The 22238-nt window shown below is 25.3% G+C and overlaps 2 protein-coding genes across 11 annotated transcripts in view; one reads left to right on the forward strand and one right to left on the reverse strand.

The window, feature by feature from the left end:
- Positions 1-4132: 4132 nt before the first annotated feature.
- On the reverse strand, positions 4133-6869 carry LOC126905638 (uncharacterized). The gene is made up of 5 exons (XM_050685553.1): positions 6594-6869; positions 5705-6534; positions 4754-4831; positions 4446-4535; positions 4133-4368 (listed from the first exon to the last, which is right to left on the reverse strand). Exons 1-5 carry the CDS (start codon positions 6730-6732, stop codon positions 4282-4284), a joined length of 1224 nt encoding a protein of 407 aa, XP_050541510.1. The 5' UTR covers positions 6733-6869; the 3' UTR covers positions 4133-4281.
- Positions 6870-9505: 2636 nt separating this feature from the next.
- The window catches only part of LOC126905634 (potassium voltage-gated channel protein Shaker), a 75053-nt gene continuing 62320 nt past the window's right edge, over positions 9506-22238 (forward strand). For 3 of the 10 annotated variants that reach the window (XM_050685541.1, XM_050685540.1, XM_050685542.1), the window contains exon 1: positions 9506-9979. The gene's annotated coding sequence lies outside the window, so the exon portion shown is untranslated. Of the gene's footprint in view, positions 9980-18293; positions 18433-22238 lie in introns of those variants that run through there. The other 7 variants (XR_007704068.1, XM_050685539.1, XM_050685531.1 and 4 more) reach the window with 4 other exon arrangements.

Raw genomic sequence — 22238 nt, forward strand, 5'->3', positions numbered from 1 at the left:
TTTTTTCTCCCTAATATACCTTTGCACGTCATGTAAATATTACAAGTTTATTTATAATACACATAGTACAAATATTAAACATGTTTTTGTCAATAAAAAAAACTATACTACTAAATATAACCTTTGAATAAAAATAGTTACTAATAAAGTTGTCGAAAAAACATTAAATTTATTTATCTTCTAAAATTAAAGTCTATTATATAATAATGAATATATCTGAAGGGAAATTGGTCAAATGAGGGGTCAGAGGTGTCGTGGAGCGTATACGCGGGTATACGGCGTATACCCACTTCTTTGTTTTTCTGTTATTGTGTATACTTATAAAATCATGAGTGATACGCGGGTATACGGCGTATATCCACTGTTAGTTTTTTTATTAGTGCATATACGTATTTATAAAATAGTTAAAGAGTATAGACTAAAGAATAAAATAAAAAGTAATACGTGGGTATCGAATATAGGTACGTTTGTCATAAAACACAAATTTTGAATAACTATTATCAGTTTGTTTAATCTCTACAGTCATACCACATATAAACATATACCTGAAGTTATAAACATACAAATATGGCTCGAGACTATTATCATTTTAAAAATAGAATATAAATGTAAAACAAAAATAAATAAATAGGATAATGTTTATCATTTCACGACAATTTTATTGATAAAATTTAAAACATCGATCAGAAATTAACGATATAGCACATACTAAGTTGAAACTGAAATTTATTGGGTTAACCTATAGCTGTTGAAATTGGTAATTTGTATTTTTCCGTAATAAACCGTTTACCAACCAATCTAGTATTTAATATATTACCTATAATGAATTAAGATAGTACTAACATGTACCTATTCACGTTTATTTCATTTATGANAATATATTACCTATAATGAATTAAGATAGTACTAACATGTTACCTAACTAAATGTACCTATTCACGTTTATTTCATTTATGTTTTAACGATTTGAAAACAATGATTGTAAGATTATTTTATTACTGCATAAAGTNTTCTAAAATTAAAGTCTATTATATAATAATGAATATATCTGAAGGGAAATTGGTCAAATGAGGGGTTATATCTCCAGCCACCCACCCAAATGGGCCTTTTGTAATGATCGCTGATTAATTTTTCCGATGTTTTCAGTAAAATATTACAAAAGCAAAGTCAATTTTTTATAAAAGTAATTTGAGTCTTATTTATCTTACAGATTTTTATTTATTTACCACCTGCCTTTTTTTTCATTGATTAACTTACTAATTAATAAACACACTTATTACAAATGTAAATAAGGACTACATATTACAGTATTAAGCTGATTAAAGTGTAAAATAGGATCTCATTTTTCTCTATCTACAAAATTATCTGTTTTTTAAGTAACCCCCAAAGACTTTCACAAATAAAAGTAATTTACACACCGATATTTCCTCAAAATTCTCATAAAAATTAAGGGGTCACTTGGTTTTTCAACCTATTTGTCCTCAAAATTATTCCCTATTAACATTTTCGTTTTACCAGTCATTTAGTGTTACAATTTTACCTGGAATATTATGGTATGGTGTAAATTTTTTTCTGATCGGTTTTTATGCTGAAAAACGTGGAAAACCCACCAAATTACTTTATTTTATTGATTATTTTCAATTGAAAATAGCTCTTTCAGTAATAATGAAACATATGGCCACATTAATGAAAAAGTTCAATAAAATTCATTTTAATATTTATTGAAGAAATTTTTTTGATTTTGTTCTTATAATTTACTAATTATCTTTTGATGTTATGGTAAAGTAAATCATAAGTATTGTCGAAAATAATTTTTAAAAAATATTAATTTAGTTTAATGACCACCTTTGTCTTTTAAATACATACAATTTATCATTAATTAGAAAAAATAAAATATCTTATCAATATTGTCTTCATGCCCGCTTTGGGAGTGGGGTCAAGAGTTGTCTAAGGTAGCAAATGTATGACTCATTTATGGAGCGAAAAATTGCAATCGTTATGTTTTACTCATAATCGAAAAAAAATATGTGCGATTCTACCAATTATGACTTTCAAGCCAGGGGCCCAATATGTTGAAATGCAGACCCGATTTTCCTTAACGTACTCAGATAGACATTATGAATACGTAAAAATAGGCTGCCTGTAAAACTATTGTAAATTATATTTGTCGTATTTGTTATTATAGTCTTAATATTGACAATTATTTTGTCTTTTTTCTACCAAATTATGTTATGTGACATGTTCGAATTATTTTATGGTGTTTATGAAAGTTTTTAATTTTTACTAAGAGTATTTATTTTGAATAAAATGTTTTCAACTAATTATATATGATAAATTATATATTACTTCAAAAGATTTACACTCTTAATAAGTAGTTTTAGGAGCACTTAAAACTATATATTTAGTTAGTCTACATTATATACAGCGTGACTAATTTATTGTTTACCACTAAATTTCTTCTAAAATAATAAAAAATATATGTTGGTTTTTTAACATTATTTATTTTTCAATTCAAATAAATATTTTTCAATTTTTAAGTTACTAAATACTTTTTATGACCATCCTTTGTCTTTTATAAGTTAACCAACTTTATTTGTTTAAATGGCAGCATACATATTTATTTAGTTCATATAAAAGAAAATGATCTAAGATCCAGAATTTCTATACAAACGCATATTGTTCAATAATAATTATAGATTAATTTTGCTTAAAAATTTTAGTGTTTTGTAATGTGTAGATTCTATATAAATTGTATATATACATTTTATTCTTTTATATATTTTTCAAAATTTAGTAAAAATAACTAAAAATCACATATATCTTTTTGTATGATTTATATACAGAGTGGAACAGATCTAACTGACAACTCATATGACTTATGATCCACATAACATTTTATACTTTTTTTTAAAATAAATTTTTACAATATAGGATTATATTTAAAATATGTTTTATGTTAATTTTTGCATTTACAAAAAATATTTTAAAAATTAATATTTTTACTAAAATTTTTTTTAAGATTTGAATATAGCCATTTTATTGATAAATTTTAAAGAAAAATTTTGATACCAAAAACTCTTATTTTAATTCAGTAGTTACATTTATACAGCATTTTGAATTTTGGTAGATTTTGGTTTTTTACAATTTTCTTATGGTATCAAATGTTAGTCCATATTATGTAAAAGAATAAAACATATATTCTGATAATATAGTCCTGTATTGTAAAAATTTATTTTAAATAAAGTATAAAATGTTATGTGGATTCCACTCTGTATATAAGTTGCATTATTAATAATATTAAATACACCTTTATTTAATTATGCGTTAAGCGTTGTAAAATTATGTATATATATATATATATTGTAGAGTACTGTTATATGCATATTTTCTGCATAAAAATCCGGACCCTGGATCCAACATAGAAAATGACGCCTTGATAACAAATTTTGAACCAGTATTTCAAAAGTTATGAATATTTTTATACTTGGTTGGGAGGATTAATACGTCAGTGATGCGTTATAATAAAAATAATATAACCCACACCTTTCCTCCAATCTACTTTCAAAAATGTATACAAAAAAGTATACAAATACTAATAATTTCCGAATTACTGGTCCAAAAGTTATTATCGACCCGTCATTTTCTTAGTTGGATCATTTTCTATTATATGAACTAGATAAATATGTAGGTTGTCATTTAAGTAAAGAAAGTTGGTACCCTTATAAGGGACAAAAAATGGACATAATAGGTAATTAACCACTTAAAAATTGAAAAATAAACATTATTTAAATAAGTTAAAATTTTTTTTTTAATTATTGTTGTTTTAGAAGAAATTTAATAGTCAATTATATACAAAAAATATTATTTTAATATTGTCTATTATTGCATAAGTTACTAAAAAAATATATAACGAATGTTGATTGTATCAAAAGTTATAGAAGTTGTCAATTAAATCTGTTCAATTCGGTATGAAGTGTCTATATTTTAGAAAATAGAATTCTATAAATAATAAACCAAAATTCAATAATCAATGCCGATAGTTATTATAATTTATAATTTACTATAACAAATACAGAAGCTGAAAAATATTCAATATTTTAGTAGAAAATACTCAAGTTTTAAAATTGTCAGTTTTTTGCTTTGTTCTATAGTATAATTACTGTTACAGTTTAAAACTAAACAATTACAAACTGATTTACTAATATACTTATGAACTATTTAATTTTGATCAATAATATTAAATATAACGTTGATAATATATATTTGAAAACTATATTGATTTTAAGATATGTGTAACGGCTTCGAGTTTCCTTTTTCGTTTTTGAATTGAATCAATACTAGAGTGTACGTGACAACAGCTGAGAATAACTAGTGCATACATTTATAGTTTGAATTATTAAACTTTTAATTGATTTTTAACCATTCATTTTTGTAATTATACTTACTGTCCTTATAAAACTCATATTCATTATAATATATCCTCCAACTGACGCTTCAACATTTCGTGCATTTACATGAATTGAAAATATTCTAACCTAAAATAACAAAATACACATACAATAGTACACCAGATATATATTATTTCATTATTACAATTTGAAAGTTGTAAGGACATAACTTATATAAGGTAGGTGTTGGTAGCAAGATCTAGCTTATGTAAGGCTTAGCTTGACTTTAAACAAAGATTAATATAAGATAGGTTTTATTACTCATACCTACCTTACTTTTTTTTTAATAATGTATCAAATCTTACCGTTTTTTTAACATTCATACTAACATTAAAATCATTCTGAAGATTAAACCTTTGTAGGCTTTCTAAAGTTTTTTTCGCCTAAAAATTACATTATTATTAACATATAGCTTTTAAAATTTTTGGAAACTTCACATTTTTTAAATAAATTTTTATAATTTAGGTTTAACTATTTTATTAAATTTATACTTGTCTGATGATAAAGTAATAATAGCACAGGCGAAAAATACATTTTTGAACCGTTAGAAATTATTATGCTCCAAGATAAGTATCTGTATGAGGAAAAGATTAGTTAAAGTGTTTATGTGAACCGTGACTCTATACAAATCATATTTATGGGTGATAAATAAAGTAGAAGAAATAAATTTAGCAAACTTGAAAAGTGGTACTGGTGGGGGTTGTTAAGTATTAGCTGGATGAGGTTGCGTAATAACAATATCATGCTTAATAAAATAAGTGAATCTAGAAGACTAATTAAACATATTTTAATACACAATGAGAAACTACACAACAGAATATTAGAAGGGCAAATAGATGGTAAGAGAAGACGTCCTACAACAAAAATAATAATCAATGAATTCATTAAAGATCCCGGATTGAGAACCTACAAGAAACTGAAGAATGGCCAAATAGCAAAAAAGAGGAAGACAGCATAGAAAAATACTATAAAAAACCAACCTTAGGATTGATTACTAAGGAAGAAGACAAAATAAGTGTACCCTAATAGAATTAGGATTCCGGTGAAAGTGTTTAATTGTTTCTCGTGTAAAAATCAAACATATATTCGACTGCCTAAAAGTAATGAATAGGAAGATTAAAAACTATTAAAATTCTTATATAAATAAAATTAAAATAAGTATTATCAAGTGAAATACTACGAAAAATTACGTCGATAGCTGGTTATTAAATAAGTGGTTTAACATTTTAACTAATTCTCTAGGAATTTATACATACTTGTATTGCTAATCTTGATCCCACTACACAGTAAAAAGTATTTTGAAGAATAAATAATATTATATCTGTAACGTGTTGTAAAAGAAGAAGTAAAGCTACTTTTGATTGAGAACCATACAATACAGATAAATATTCAAACATTCGGAACACAGTCATTACAAGCCTTATTATATTATAAGGCCATTGAAGAAGCATATCTGGCACATATGATTGATTCACATAGTCTACCAATGTACAAAGCTCTTTGTATCTATCTATCAAACGAATTAACAACTGATTTATTAATTTAGGATTATCTCTTGAATTTATTTTTTTTTCAATTATATGATTGATACGAGCATATCCTTTTTCAAAAATAGTGTATTGAAATTGAGCTAAAGAAAATGCAGCAATTAATCCCATAACGTTCCAGCTATATAGAAATATATGAAAAAAAGGATATCTAAATGAATATAACATTATATTACACACGTATAAACATAAAATAATAGGTGAATATATTTTCGTAATTAATGACAATTTTCTTTTTTTCATTTCAACTGAATGGTCAGTTTCGTGTAAAAAAGTCAGTATACGTTCTGTGCCAGCTAACGAGTAGATTTTGTACTTGCTACCATAAAAAACTGCACTTATTAAATAAGTTGTAGGGCCCAAATTTCTATTTATTATTTCAATCACAGAAATGCAATAAGATTCTTTAAAACATTCTTGCAGTGAATTCCCTACATATCTTATTCCAGCTATGTAGTTTGCATATAGTATGTATAAGTTCAAGATGATATATACCACCCACACAGGCAGTAAACGTTTGTCAAACGAATATCTATAACCTAAAAAATAAGAAATAAACAAAACTAAATGCAATTTAATTAAGACTTCATTCATTTACCTGCAACATCAGATTTTTCATTAGGAATATCAATTGGCTTTATTTTTTTCCGTGTATAAGGTGATCCAAAACATACAGTCATAATATGTGATAGTCGCATATAGTCATAGCTATCATTTTTATTTGATGTATTGTCCATAGTGATATTTCTTTTGGCTGATTTACTCGAATAATTTTACTGCAAGTTTTCAGTAGTTTCTCTCTACCCTTCTTTTAATAATCTTAATGTTATTTTGACAGAATTCGATTATCAAATATGTACATACAAAAGGTATCATATACTTGTATAGTAAAAATTAAATTATAAGTACTCAAATTATTACACTGATACGTTGATAATGTCAAAAATAAAAAATAATAATTTTATATTTAATATAATTTCATGGAATATGTAATTTATTGTTATGCGAAACGTATATACAATGATTTATTCAAATGTATATTATACATTTGAATAAATCATTTAAATACAAGTATAATATGTTATGAAAATTACAAATATTATTTTTATACATTTTTTTCTACTTTTTATTATTTTAAACGATATAAAGTAATTTTGTTAAGTGCTTAACATATTATTTATCGAGTATACTCACAGAGTTTCATACGAGGATTCCGAGGATACTTAGTATCCTCTAATTTTTTTACAATTTTCATTCATCTTTTACCAGATTATTATTAGATTTATACATTGTATAACCTTTCTCCCATGAAAAATGCTGAGCTTGCTATTGCTTATAAATAAATATATTTTCTCATACTACCTTTGTTAATTATTCTATTACTATGGTAAAAATTTTGGTTAGAGTTAAATATTAAGTTTATTTAGACTGTAGCTTATTAATAATTATCATAATAGACTAAGATCTATGTCATCTGAAAGTTCGGACAATTGATCATCGTCATTTCCCATAATTGTATCAAATATATTGCCATGTAATCGGCTAAAATCTTCTGACAATAATGGGGAAACGTTTTTAAAAATTTTAGTAGGATTAATTTTGTTGGAGACTGTTATTTTCTTATTTGATTTAGTTTGAGCACGTAAATCCTTCAACATTTTAACCCCAATTTTGGTTTTTGAACTGAATACATACATACATTCGTCTGAAGTTTTATTCAGCGTTAATTTTCTTGGCATTGTTATTAACTTAAATAAATATTTAAATATGTTTGTATTTTTATATAAAACTATTTTTGTAGCGCCATGCAAAATTTGTTGATATATTGTTGCCATAACAATATATCAACAAATTTTTCAAACAATAAAAGGTTATGAAGATTAAAATATGTACACACTATTCACGGTTTTATTTTAGAAAACACTAATTTCATACATCAATACCTTAATACAGTGGCATACATAGCAGGTAGACAAGCTTGAACTTACCCTGTTTTCAAAGCCAGCTATTATAAGTCTAGTCGTACATACAACACAGGATCACTCGAGAAGAGTAAATAATTAAAAACTAGGAATCTATAAGTCTAAATTTTAATAACTATAATCTGGCTTGGTCTTAACCTAAATACTGAACAACCTTTTACATTTTTAGCAATACTTCATAACTAAATTTTAGTTGTGAAAAATAACTGACTATTTATTATTTCATTAATCTTATTAATATTTTATAAATAATTGAAATAAAAAAATTTATATATATTATGTATGTAATATTTACATAGATATTATGTAAATATTAATATTTAATGTACAGAATGGAATAGATCTAACTGACAACTTTCTGTAACTTTTGATACAATAACATTTCGCTGAATTTTTTTTAAATAATTAGTACTCCCTTAAGAATGCATAAATATTTTATATATTGCATATTGAATTTCAATTTTCTATTATTTTAAATGAGCATTTTTTAACACTTTTCTTACAAAAATGGATCGATAATAATAATTGTAGAATAAATTTTATTGAGATATATGCATTTTAATACATAGAATGGATATGGAACGCAAACAGAATATACTTACAACTGTATTCACCTCCACTACATACATACTTTATACTTTAGATCACTTTATATATATGGTATTCAGTAAATAAGAAAACGGATTTCTATTGTTCTCATTTTTTGTAACAATTAACCTGTTTACTTATTAACTGTACATTCTATATAATAATAAAGTGTTCCTAAACTATACCCACTCAATTACATGCAAAATAAATGCAATATTGAAAAAATTTGATGTTTTTCTTTAGTTACATATATTTTGTTTTTTTATCCGCTCTTAATTACTTTTTAGCACACTATAACTTATAGGGTTGTTATCATAATTTTTTTTAATGACATCATACATATTTAACTAGAACTATCATAAAATAGCAAATTACATAATTATGAAAATTATCGGCTAATTACAATTATTGGACTTATACTTAAAACGATTTTAAAATTTAGTCTGAATATTTTAAATAATAATAATATTTTAAAATATGTGGAGATGTGTATGACTATCATTAGACATTTTTTGACCACACTCTTCTTCCCACTCAGGTAAAATGATATTAATGAAGTATTTGTCCTGAAGTCGTTATTGACTCATCATTTTCTTAATTAGAACATTTTCCCTTAGACCAAAGTAATGTTTGACTTAATAATACAATAGGTAAGTAACAATCGCTTTATATCTAAATGAATATATTATCCAAACCATTGTAATTTACCATAAGCTAAGCAACAGCTATCTGGCGAGACTGCCAGACGCCGTATAATATTCTGTTGAGCAACTTTCAAATATTTTTTTTACAGCAACAGTAAACCTATCTAATTCCTCATCCGGTGTTCATTCTACAGGTGTATTTTGGGGAAAACCTTCTGGAAATATTTGAGGTGAAATGAGGTGAATGGCGGTGGTATCTCAACGCGCCGGACTACTGGAAACTAACGCGATCATTCAGTCGTTTTTAGTACGTTAAACGGATTCGACACGGCTCGCTTTTCCTACTGTGTTTCCTTGTCTTAATCATTAGCGATATTTCCTTAAAAAACAACTATTTTTATTTCCAACCCAGAGTTTCCATAAAAAAAGTTTTTTATTAAAAAATATACAATAGATTACTTATACTAGTGTTTAATTATTTATTGTCAAACTTTCCTTTTTCAAATATATCTTACCCTACGCTAAATTATTTGTGTTCTCATTTTGATCTTATATGATATAGTATTTTTGTTAATTGATTATAATAATCTAGGATTACAATTTTTATTTTAAATGTATAACTATAATTTTCACGTATTAATAATGCCTTTTTGTGCAAGTTCGAATTTTTTTTGGAGTGTGATTATGAGCAATAGTTTATCAAAAAATAAAACGTCTTCGTTGTAAGGTTGACAAAATAATGGGTTTGAAGAGCTATTTACTCATTTAAGGTTTGTAAAATATATTTAATTAATAGTAATAATAGTTTATTTAAATATATCTATATTAATAAATAATCATAAAAATTACCTTAAGAAATTTGAATTTTTTAAAATAGAACTAAGTTCGTGTAAAAGTGGACAAGCAGAGTAGCAGTGAAGAATTGTTCCACTCGGGTACTATATTTTGCCGCCTTCAATACCCTTTTTATTTTATTCATTAAAAAAAGTTTTCTTTATTTGTTTTGTTTCGCTGTTTTTTTTTTCTTATTTGAATAAGCCAAAAAAATAGTTAATTCTATAATTTATATTGCTTCATATTTCAGTGCCGCCGGGGTACGCGCGTCGTGTATCACCCCAGACGCGGCCCTGAGACAAGCAATTTTGGACATTTTTAGTTTATGTATAAATTTTGTAGGAAGTTTCGCGACGGAAACATTAATAATGATATCCTGATCGTTGGTTATCAAGTAATTACAAAATAAAGTTAGGTAAAAAGCATGCATTTTCATAAATGATTTATTATGTTTTTCGATCTCCTGAGTTGTAACTGTTTATGACTTGTCTACTTTTACTTGAATTCTCTTCATATATGCAAATTTTATTTTCGTCTTCTTGGTGTTATACTAAGAGCACGAAAATAAAATTAATTTAAAATTTTTTGAATCCGTAAAATATTGAAACATTGAATGATTTTTATCTCAGTAGTATACATTCTAATTCTGGTTCTTATATATGTTGCTATCATTAAATGTCAGCTTGAAAAAAAATAACTATTGCATATAACTAAAAAAGTGCATTTAAAGTTACACCTCTTCACCCTAATTAATATTAATTATTAAATGAATTTTTAATTAATCTATCTATATTTCTATATTTCTATTTATAAATCTTATCTTATTATATGTATAAATGAATCCCTATTTCCCTTGGTCATGGCATTATGCGTGAACGACTGGACCGATTCCCTAATTTTTATTTTGCTATGTTTTTTATTGTTAGGAGAAGGTTCTTATAAAAGAAAAATTTGCAGAGAAAATTAGTAAGTTTAAGAAAACCTAACGATTTTTTAACCTTTGAGCATTTGTTAGTTAGGGCAATAATCTGTGCCAGAAAAATCAAGGACACTACAATATTTAATATGTTTTATACTATAATTAGTATTAAATATTAATTGTAATAAATTCAACTAGTTATAAGAAAATCAGTTTAAATAAATATATAGAATTACATTACAAATAACGAAACAAACCAACTTCCTTAATTCGTTTTTATAAAAAAATTCTGCTAGTATTACTCTAGTTTGAATAAGACTTAATATGCCGAGTGCTTTTTATTCGTGATGTTTTTCTTATATCATTTTTTCAGAAAAATTATAAGTGTATATAAAACAAACATGTGTTAATTTAAATGATTATAAAAAAAAAAAAAAAATTGAGAACGTACATTAAATTAATACATTATAAAATACTTTCAAATACGTTCAAAACATTATTGTGTTTTCTTTTTAATCTAAGAAGATCATCTTGCCCTGAGCATGAATTTATTCCGCTCTCCCCCACTACAGAATCATGCCGTTAACAATTCTTAAACTCGAGAAAATGTAAGAAATATTACTTATAAATAATAAAAATGTTTCATACTTTTAGTAAATCTGAAGAGAGACTTTATTTTTAATTCATACACTTTAGTTTAACATCCATGATCAGGGTAATATTTCATGTTAGACTAAAAGGAAGTTGCCTAGAGCTCGACATATTTAGGAGGGACATTGATATATTAGTTAGTAATTCTTTTTTCTCAATAGATAGATGCAGGTTTTATAATTAATAAAAATCAAAGAATGGTAATAACATATTTATAATAGTGTAATGGAATCCGTACCCTTCGATATTAATTCATTATAGTGGGAGAAAGTGGAGTTGTAAGCTCCTCATTACTTTACATTCTAAAAATTAAACAAAGCTCTTCTATAACGAATTCCTATAGGAATTTGTGGTCCATGATAACAACTTAATCTGGGACTTTGTGTTTTAAACATATCATTTAGTTTTATTGTTATTTTAATAATATTTTTATATATTATTTCAAGTTATTACGACTCTAAAATAAAAGCAAGGGAATCTGCAGTATGACTATTTTTCCACCGCATTCCTCCTGCCTAGGTATACAAATGTTAAATACTTCCAAAGTGTTGGACCAAAAATTGATATAACCAGTCATTTTCTTAATTAGATTATTTTTCATTCATTAAAAGTATCTATAAATATATTTCGTAGAAACAATAAAAAATATTTTTAATGGAAATATTTCAAAGTAAAATCACCGCAATAAGGATTTAAGACAAACATATCACTACTAATAATTATAAAAAAACAAGCACATGCCTAATATCTCTTTTTTTTTCAAGTAATAATTATATTTTTGAAGTTTAATAATTTTTTGATTAAGCATAAATTTTAATTAAAAACTCTGTATGTGTGTAATTGTTTATTAAAATGCATTTAATTTTTCTAATACTTTACCTGACGGTCGTAAGTCACCCAGCATGCAATTAATGGTCGTTAAAAACGATTCATATTCTAGACCATTAAAGCTATGAGGGTCAGTTAGTCGTCCTTTTGACCCGAAACATTAATTCCCACTAAGCACGTGAATAAGTTTCGTTTTACAGGGCAACCCAGCAATGCACCTGATTTGCCTATTTATTGCGCCGGAACACAATTTGATGTATTAAAGTAATTTTCACATGTCTACGCATTTATATTCGAACTATAAGCTATACAAAAAATAGAGATAATTTAATGTTAATAAAATATTAACTTTAATCGACATTTTCATACCATTGAAATCTAATGAAAAAATTTGAAGGTAAATTTAATAATTACATTTACTATTACTACAACTTTTCGGCTTAAGGCAAAATCGTATTATTCTTCCCCTATTAAACCGTCAACTCTTTGAACTGATTCGTTATAATTTCATACAAATTTACGGTGAACAATGTTTATTAGTTTGCATTCACAAAATAAATAGAATAGTAAATAGGGATTTCATAAATTAAATAACTTAATGTAAAAATAATACCAGGGCGGGTTAAATAATAAAGGTACTTCACTCCTTTTCCTATATATTTATACTGTTTAACCTAAAGTATAGGTATTAATAATTGAATAAAAGCATAAATGTATAAAATTATAACATGTAAAACAGTGATTTTTTACACAAAATAACATTTTTTTGTTAAACGTCGAAGCCATTTACATACAGAAGATAAGTCATCGTATCAAAAACTTTATTTTTAACTTGAGTTGAAAAAATTCTACTTTTCATACGCGGATTTTAAGTTTTGAACGCCTACTTGTGGGTAAGTAAAAAGTTAGATTTCCAAAAAAACCTTACCTAATGAAATGGAAATACCTCAGGTAATTATAAAAAAAAGGTGTTTTTATTCATAAAATTTTAAAATATTATGTCAGTATTAAAGTAAAAAGAGTTTTAAAAATATCAAAATTTACCGATTTTAAAAATCTTTATATTTTGGAGAATTTTCCGGATTTACAAGGAACGAAGAAATTTTTTTTCAATTTTTGAGAATAAAGTATTTAATCAAAAACAATTTGTGATCATTTGACGTATCATTAAAACTATCGGTCCAATAAAAGCTAATTAAAAAAAATAACAGATACTAAAAATTATAATAATAAACAAATCACAATAAAATTAATTCATTTTAGATATAAAGCTAATTAAAGTTTATATATTTTATCCTCGAAAGAATGGAAAAAGGATTTGTTTAATTACATATTATTGTAAAATTTTTATAATTAAACAACATTTTCCTAACAAATATTCAATATTTTCCAAGAAATTGTGTCTTATACATAATTGATTACCTGTATGCATTAAAAAAAAAATTCCGGCAAAATCAACAATTGCATTATTAAAATAAGTTCACTAAACTTTATGCTAAATAAATCATAGCTTTCGTTAAAAGGATAAAAAAAATGGGTCAATTAATAAAAAAATAATATTTATTTAACAACAGTAATATTATACGTATATTGATAAAAAGTTTTTGCAATGTATAGTGTGATCCGTTTATTATAATCAGAGCTGTAAATTAAATATTTCTAAGTCGCACTTCTCCTTCGTCTAGGTATAAAAAAAATGTTCATTTTTTTGACATGTAATTTTCTTATTTTATTCCATTAATAAAATATTATTAATTATTTGAATTATATTTTATTATTTGAATTTAATTTCATTTTCTACTTCATAAGCTAATTAAATTTATGTTTCCACTTGAAAGAATGAATTTGTGCCCTTATAAGGATCGTACCTTAAAAGTATTTAACCACTTATAAATAGAATGATAAATAGTATTTAATAAAACCAAAAAAAAATCCAAACATTTTTATTTTATAAATATTGAGTGAGCTATGATAAACGGATCACTGTGTATTTATACGAAATAGGTATTTTAATAAGAATAATCTGTGAGATACAAAACAACATAATCAATAGAACACATACTAAACACATATGTTTAGTTATCAATAATAACACGTTATAATAGATAATAATTACTACAAAAATATTTTATCTAAATTTCAAAATATAATTGAACCCTAATATTATCTGAAAAAATTCAAGTTTAACACAAAAAAAAATTTGTGCTTCATTACATTTAACTATTGCTGAAATAAGGATATAAATATTGTTATATATAGATTAAATTGAAATCGATGAAAAGTATATTTTTGTTTTAACAACAATAAATATACAAAATATTTCAATCATTATTTTTAGATTGCAGTGATCACAAAACTCCTTATAAAATTTTTAATTTTAATTTTTTTTCAAAATAAAGTAATTATAAATACTTATAAATGTATCATTCGTAAAAGTCCGTGTTGAACACTGATAAACCACTACAATCTCTTTCAGTAGAAGTTGACGATGACGACGATTATTTGTAAACTGTCTCGTCTCAGGTCTAAAAACAGGGTAGTTCTATTAACAGAATAGCTCTACTAATTATAAAAAAGATACTTTATTTTGTACTAATGACTAATACTAATAATACCCAACCGTCCCCGTGTTATACAATTATGAACAATTGACTATAATGATACATACAATATTAGTATTATTATATAATATAGTATAATACAATATTATGTAATATATTACGCGACATATTTTAATAATTGTAGTTACTATGAATCCTCGTCTCGTCATCATCAGACCATAGTTTACCACATTTACAAATTCATTTGGTCGTAAATTTTCCAATTTTCCACTGAGCTCAATGCTTATTATAACAGCAGGGCATTCCCAAAATGAAACCAATGCCTACAGTCACTCACATCAAACGCCTTGAGTAGAATGTATATGGGCCGGTATAACAGTACAACGTATTTGGTCCATTAATCGGTAATGACTAAACGTATACACAACACTACGGGCCGGTTGGGTGGGGTTGGATTTACACATTTAAAAGGTGATAAGCCTAACAACACCTCCGGACGATATTGCAACCGTCACAAATCGCATGTACTGTAATTTATGTATTATTTTATTATTTCCATGTGTATGTATCATTAGTGTCCACATGTCATAATTTCTTTTTCATTCTTTTTATTTACTTTGTGATAAATAAGTACACATATTATATTTGCTCAACCATATTTAATATATGATAATCGACACTCATTTTCATGGAATCTGTTGAAAAATATTTATTTTCGTAAAATAAATAATATTATTATTGTAATATTTTTTGAATTAAATAATTTTTTCTTTTACGAATATATAAAATATTTGATCGTTTCTGAGAGAATGACTATCTTATCCTTAATTGATCACCATATATTAAATAGTTGAGTAAATATAAAATTTGTTTTTATTTATCATAAAACGAATAAAAAAATATAAACAAATTATAAAGCATAAAAATGTACATATATTTCATTACATAAATAATAATAATTTAATATGTTAATTGTTTAGTTAAGGCGGGTTATGTGGCGAGGTTAAGTTTCAACGATTTTTTCTGTCTTTTGTAAATGGAGTTAAAATCTGAAATTTGAATAAGAACTACTTCTATATCTGCCTAACACTATAAATTTTTTTGATCGTCTCTCTTTTATCTCCTAAAAAGCAAAATATGAGTTTTACTGAAAATTGTCATTTTTGTTATCATTCACTATCAAAGTTCGCCTCTATAATCAACTTAACACGTGGTACACATTTTTGGGACTCTCGGACGTCAACCGAAAAAAACAATTCCACCTTTTAAACATTTAATGATCCTCGCAAAAATGCAACTACAGAAGCTAAGCCACCCCTCCCCAAATAAAACAAATTAGACTATATGTTAACTGTTGTATAAAAAAATTTGTAAAGAGTTTTAAATTAAAAATATTGGGAGGGGGTTCATGTTTTTACTCTTACTCTCTCACCATATATTATATACGCATATAATAGCACCTTAAATTTACAAACGGCTGCTTAAAATTGTTTATGCACTCCAATCATTTGAAAATAAAAGCTTAGAAAATATTAATCATTTTTTACGTTTTGAACTTAATAAACATATAAAACTGTTAATTAAAACTTGCGTAAAATAAATAAAATTAAAAATTTAATGTTAATTAAAAATGTAGATATGTTATTTAAATAAATTGATAAAGAGAATGATTTATCACTGATTACTTAGTTTCACCTGTAATAAAAATAATCCCGAAAACATTTTTATTTTTACTTTGATTATAAATACAATATTAAATTATAAGAGGTTAGAATTATAAATTAATAATCTTATAAATTAGACATCTTATAAATTGGGACGGTATGGCTGAGATGATACGCGGCAGTGCTTGATGAGCCCTGTCTCGGGTTCGAAACTTGGTCACGGGCATTGAAGTAAATCGAGCCAAGTAGTAAGAGCGACAAATTAAAATAATCAGTTGAACAAAATTAAAGTGCATAAATGATTAGTACAGTAAATTTATTGTAAGAGAGAACGTGACTTGGCGGCCAAATGAAAAGATAGAATTCTATGTTGCTCAATAGTCACTAAGTTGTGTTTCTCGGGGACGCGGTGAAGAAATTATAGAAATATAGTTCATAAGCAAATTGGCAACATTGCTTTCACTTAGTGAATAATTTCTATGGATAGAGCATTAAAATCGTTCTTTACGCTTACCATTACAATGTTGCCAGTTTGCTTATTAACTTACATTTTATTTGAATTTGTCGCCGTGTGTTTGTTCCGTCTGCTGAAAACAACTGTTTGAATTTGTCGCTCGAATATACTAAATTTATTGTTATTAATAGACCTTCCGAGTAGGAAATTTTTCTATTTGTTATTTATCTCCTATTAGTAAATTGTATTCATAAAATGTATGCTGTACATTATATCTGTTTAATCAATTTCGTTACATATTATTCATGTACCACTTTTACTATATTATTGTAGACTTTCTGTTTTGTTGCATTTTTAACAGAAATTGTTATGTATGATGGTAGTTTTAAATTTTTTTTCACTTGATTTTATTTGAGCCTAAATATACTTTGTAATTTAAATTATTTAAATTATAGTTTAAAAGCAATCTACATAAAATAACCAATCCCCACAAAAAATATCAACCAATTTGATACTTTATGGCAAACACTTACACTGTAGTAATTGTTATAATAATTAATACTTTAGTATTATCTTTTTACTTCAATACTAAATTATAATATAAATATATCTTTGGTTTCTTGTAATATAATAATTTTAATTATTGCTATAACTAATTTTTTTATCATCAATAAAAATGGTCAATTTTTATTATTGTATGAACCCTTTTCTTTACTCTGTTTATAAATGGAGGTAGTAAAATTTCAATTTTGTTTCACATTATTCAAGCATCACTTTTACTACATTTTAGTTATTCTTTTTTGTTCTATTTTATAGAAGTTTTATATATATATTTTTTTAATTTTATTATAAATTACATATATAATATAATTTATAATAATTGAATTGGTTATGCAGTATAATAACTTTTAATCTACAATTTAAAAATATAAATAATTGTTTACAAAATTAGGAACATAATATATGTATAAAACTGTTATATAATAATTTTGTTAAATATTCGTAAATATTTGCGGCGAGTTATGAGTGGCCGTGTTTAATTTCCAACCCCAAGAAAAACCTGTTTACACATAGAAGTGGGGAAGCCGTTGGCTTTTCTGTCAGTTGTGATCGGTCTATGGTCTAGTTGATTAGACACGTCGGCGTTGCTAGAAGTTGCCCCGCGACATTTGTCATCGTACGGCCTGTGTAAATATGGTGGATTTACGGTTCGTGTGATCAGTTATATAATTAAATACGTGTTGTTTCCGTCAAACGTGTGAAGATTGTTTGAATACACCAGTTCTCATCCGATCACTTAAGTTATGGCCAGGTCAGATTATCAACCATATTTGATACCTACATTTATTTTACACCACTGTAATTTTTTTATCGTTCATTTATCTCTTTATTAGTTATGTAGGTGGGGACGTCCAAACATAAATTGATTATTAATTGTATTAATATTTGTTGTTATAAACAAATCATTTATTTTGGTTTCTTTAACTAATAAGATTAAAAGCATTCCTTTTATTCACTTTTTAAGTAAGTCAGGCCAACCGATATTTTAGGAGCCTGTAGACGAACAATATTACAAAAAATATTTATTATATGTATGTTTGTAATACGTATTTTAATTAGCTTTACAAGATAATTGATTTATTATTGACCAATAAATTTCTCCTAAAGTAATAATAATTTTGGAAATATTTACTTGACTTTGTAGAGTCCTATTGATCTTTTAACATATAATTAAATATATTTTTAGTCTGTCGTTTATCCCTTATAAAAATACAAACTTTGTTTTTTTAGATTACAACATACATTTTTAACTTACTTATATGATAGATAATAATCTAATTAAATAAAAAAGACTGGTAGATAATAATCATTAGAGCAGTACTTTGAGAATTATTAGTGTTTTTATACTTAGGAAGATGAAAATACGCGACCGTAATACGTTTAATGATAAAAATAGTTATTAATATATTAATAAATTGAAAACAACACAATAAATTGGCGACAAATGCAATGATTATTTTAAATTCAATGAATGGAGAAAATAAATACTGAAGTCAAACGAGCTAAATAGAAAGAGCGACAAATTCAAATAATCAGATGAACAAAATTAAAGTGTCATAAATGTATAGTACAGTGAATATATTGCATGAGAAAACGTGACTTGGTTGAATTCTATCTTACTAAATAGTTACTTAGTTGCGTTCTTTCGTGTCCCGTGGATTAGAATTAAGTTCATAAGCAAACTGGCAACGTTGCTTCCATAAGTCTGTATAATAAAAAGGGACAGAGCATTGGAATGTTCTTAAAGCTTATAAATTCCACACGTTGCCAGTTGTCCTATTAACTCATCTATTATATGAATTTGTCGCCGCTTTAAAAATATTTGGTCGTCTGCTGAAAACGGTTGTTTGAATTTGTGGTTCAAATATACTAAAATTATTTCTATTAATAGACCGTCCGGTTGGTAATATCTCTATTTCTTATTTATTGCCCATTAGTATTGTAAATAAACTGCATTTATAGAATGTTGTTTATTATGTCGATTTAGTCAATTTTCAGTATATATTATTTAAGCACCACTTCTACATTTAAGTTATTCTTCTTTGTTCTTTTTTTAGCAGAAATGTTTATTCTATTTGATAGAAGTTTTATATATTTTTTTTTTACATTTTATTATAAATTATAAATATAATATAATTTATAATAATTGAATTGGTTATGCAGTATAATAACTTTTAATCTAAAATTTAAAAATATAAATAATTGTTTACAAAATTAGGAGCATAATATATGTATAAAACTGTTATATAATAATTGCGTTAAATATTTCTAAAATTATTTATTATATTAATATTATATCTATAAGTATGTATAATATACATACTTCATCATAAAAATTATTGAATTATTTTATTTTGTATTTGTACTTTATTTTTTATGCGATTAGGGTAGATATAATATATTATGTTATTTAATTAGCTTTAAATAATGATTGATTTATGATTGACCAATAAGTTTCTCCTAAAGTAATAATAATCTTGGAAATATTTTTTTGACTTTGTGAAGCACTATTATCTCTCAAATTTTAAGTGGTTAAATATTTTTTAAGTCTGTTCTCTATTCCTTATAAGGGTGTCAACTTTATTTTTTTAGTTGTTACCGTACAATTTTAATTTACTTATAAAATAGAAAATGGTCTAATTTCAAAAATGACTGGTAGATAATTACCTTTGGACCAATACTTAGAAAATTATTAGTACTTTTATATTTAGCAAATGATAATGCGCGCCTGAGAAACGTCTAACGATTAAAAGTCATACCCAGTCACAAATATATTAGAGCGATAAATTAAAAACTACACACCAAATTGACGAAAAATTCATTGATTATTTAGAATTCCATGGATAGATATCGAAGTAAATCGAGCCAAGTAGTAAGAGCGACAAATTAAAATAATCAGTTGAACAAAATTATAGTATCATAAATGTATAGCACAGTGATTGTATTGCATGAGAGAACGTGACTCGGCGGCCAAATGAAAAGAGAATTCTATTTTACTCATTAGACGCTCAGTTGCGTTCATTCGTGTCCCGCATTTTAGGAATATTTTGTAAATAAGCAAACTGGCAACGTTGCTTTCATAAGCCTGTATAATAAAAAGGGACAGAGCATTGATATATTCTTAAAGCTTATGAATTCCGCACGTTGCCAGTTTGCTTATTAACTTATATTTTATTTGAATTTGTCGCCGTGTGTTTGTTCCGTCTGCTGAAAACAACTGTTTGAATTTGTCCCTCGAATATACTAAATTTACTGCTATTAATAGACCTTCCGAGTAGGAAATTTTTCTATTTGTTATTTATCACCTATTAGTAAATTGTATTCATAAAATGTATGCTGTACATTATATCTGTTTAATCAATTTCGTTACATATTATTCATGTACCACTTTTATTATATTATTGTAGACTTTCTGTTTTATTGCATTTTTAACAGAAATTGTTATGTTTGTTATAATATAATTTAAATTATTTAAATTATAGTTTAAAAGCAATCTACATAAAATAACCAATCCCCACAAAAAATATCAACCGATTTGATACTTTATGGCAAACAATTACACTGTTATTATTATCTTTTTACTTCAATACTAAATTATAATATAAATATATCTTTGGTTTCTTGTAATATAATAATTTTAATTGTTACTGTAACTCATTTTTTTATCATTAATCAAATTTGTCAATTTTTATTATTTGACGAACCTTTTTCTTTACTCTATTTATAAATGGAGGATGTAAAATTTCAATTTTGTTTTATAACATTGAGTCTACTTATTTTTTTTTTAAAGTAAGTCCAAGATAATTTTTTTACCATTTAATAAGAAATTACAAAATTTTACATTATTAATTTTATTATATAAAATTATCAAAACTTTATTATCATTTTTTATTGCATAAAAAAATATTATATCATTTTATTCTTTTGAAAACTCTTAGTGATCAAAAACTTGTGATTTATGAACTTGGGACTCAATATTTTGGCTAAATATTTAATAAGAATAGTTTTAATTTCATATAAATATGCCAAATATCATTAATTATAAATATATAGTTAATTATTAATCAAGCTATTAAATAAAAATATGTAATATGAATTATGAATTATAGTATTTATTCAAACTACATGAAACATATTAATAATATTTATGTAATTTGACATGCTTTAAGAAAACATTTAAAACGTAAATACAAACAAAAAATAATTGACCCAAAAACCTAAACACTAAAAAGTACTATGAGAGAATATTTATCCAAGCTTTTATTTTTAACTCTATCTTTACTGAAATTGACCTCACTTTTAACACACTACCTATTTAATCATTCACTATAGCAGTGGTGTAGCCAGGATTTCATTAGGGGGCAATAGTAAAAAAAATCTTAGTTCTATAATTCGAACCATTTTTCTCATCGTTTTAATTTAAACTTAACTCTTCTAGCTATGCCATTAATTCGTATTATATAAGTATACGAGTTTAATACAATAGGAAAATGTTTCCTTATTTGAAAAATACCTTAAAAAAAATTCTACAAATCGCTCTTTAAAAATAATAACAGT

This window comes from Daktulosphaira vitifoliae, unplaced genomic scaffold, assembly GCF_025091365.1.
Source record: "Daktulosphaira vitifoliae isolate Bord-2020 unplaced genomic scaffold, ASM2509136v1 Scaffold_4, whole genome shotgun sequence".
Classification (NCBI taxonomy): Eukaryota; Metazoa; Arthropoda; class Insecta; order Hemiptera; family Phylloxeridae; genus Daktulosphaira; species Daktulosphaira vitifoliae.

What these genes read in the sequence shown, in the direction of transcription:
- LOC126905638 (XM_050685553.1), bottom strand. Translation starts at nt 6,732, where the DNA reads ATGGACAATACATCAAATAAAAATGATAGCTATGACTATATGCGACTA. An exon ending in GATCAAGATTAGCAATACAA is followed by an intron (nt 4,832 to 5,704) that starts GTATGTATAAAT and finishes TGTAATTTTTAG; the next exon opens with GCGAAAAAAACTTTAGAAAG. An exon ending in ATATGAGTTTTATAAGGACA is followed by an intron (nt 4,369 to 4,445) that starts GTAAGTATAATT and finishes TGTATGCACTAG; the next exon opens with TTATTCTCAGCTGTTGTCAC.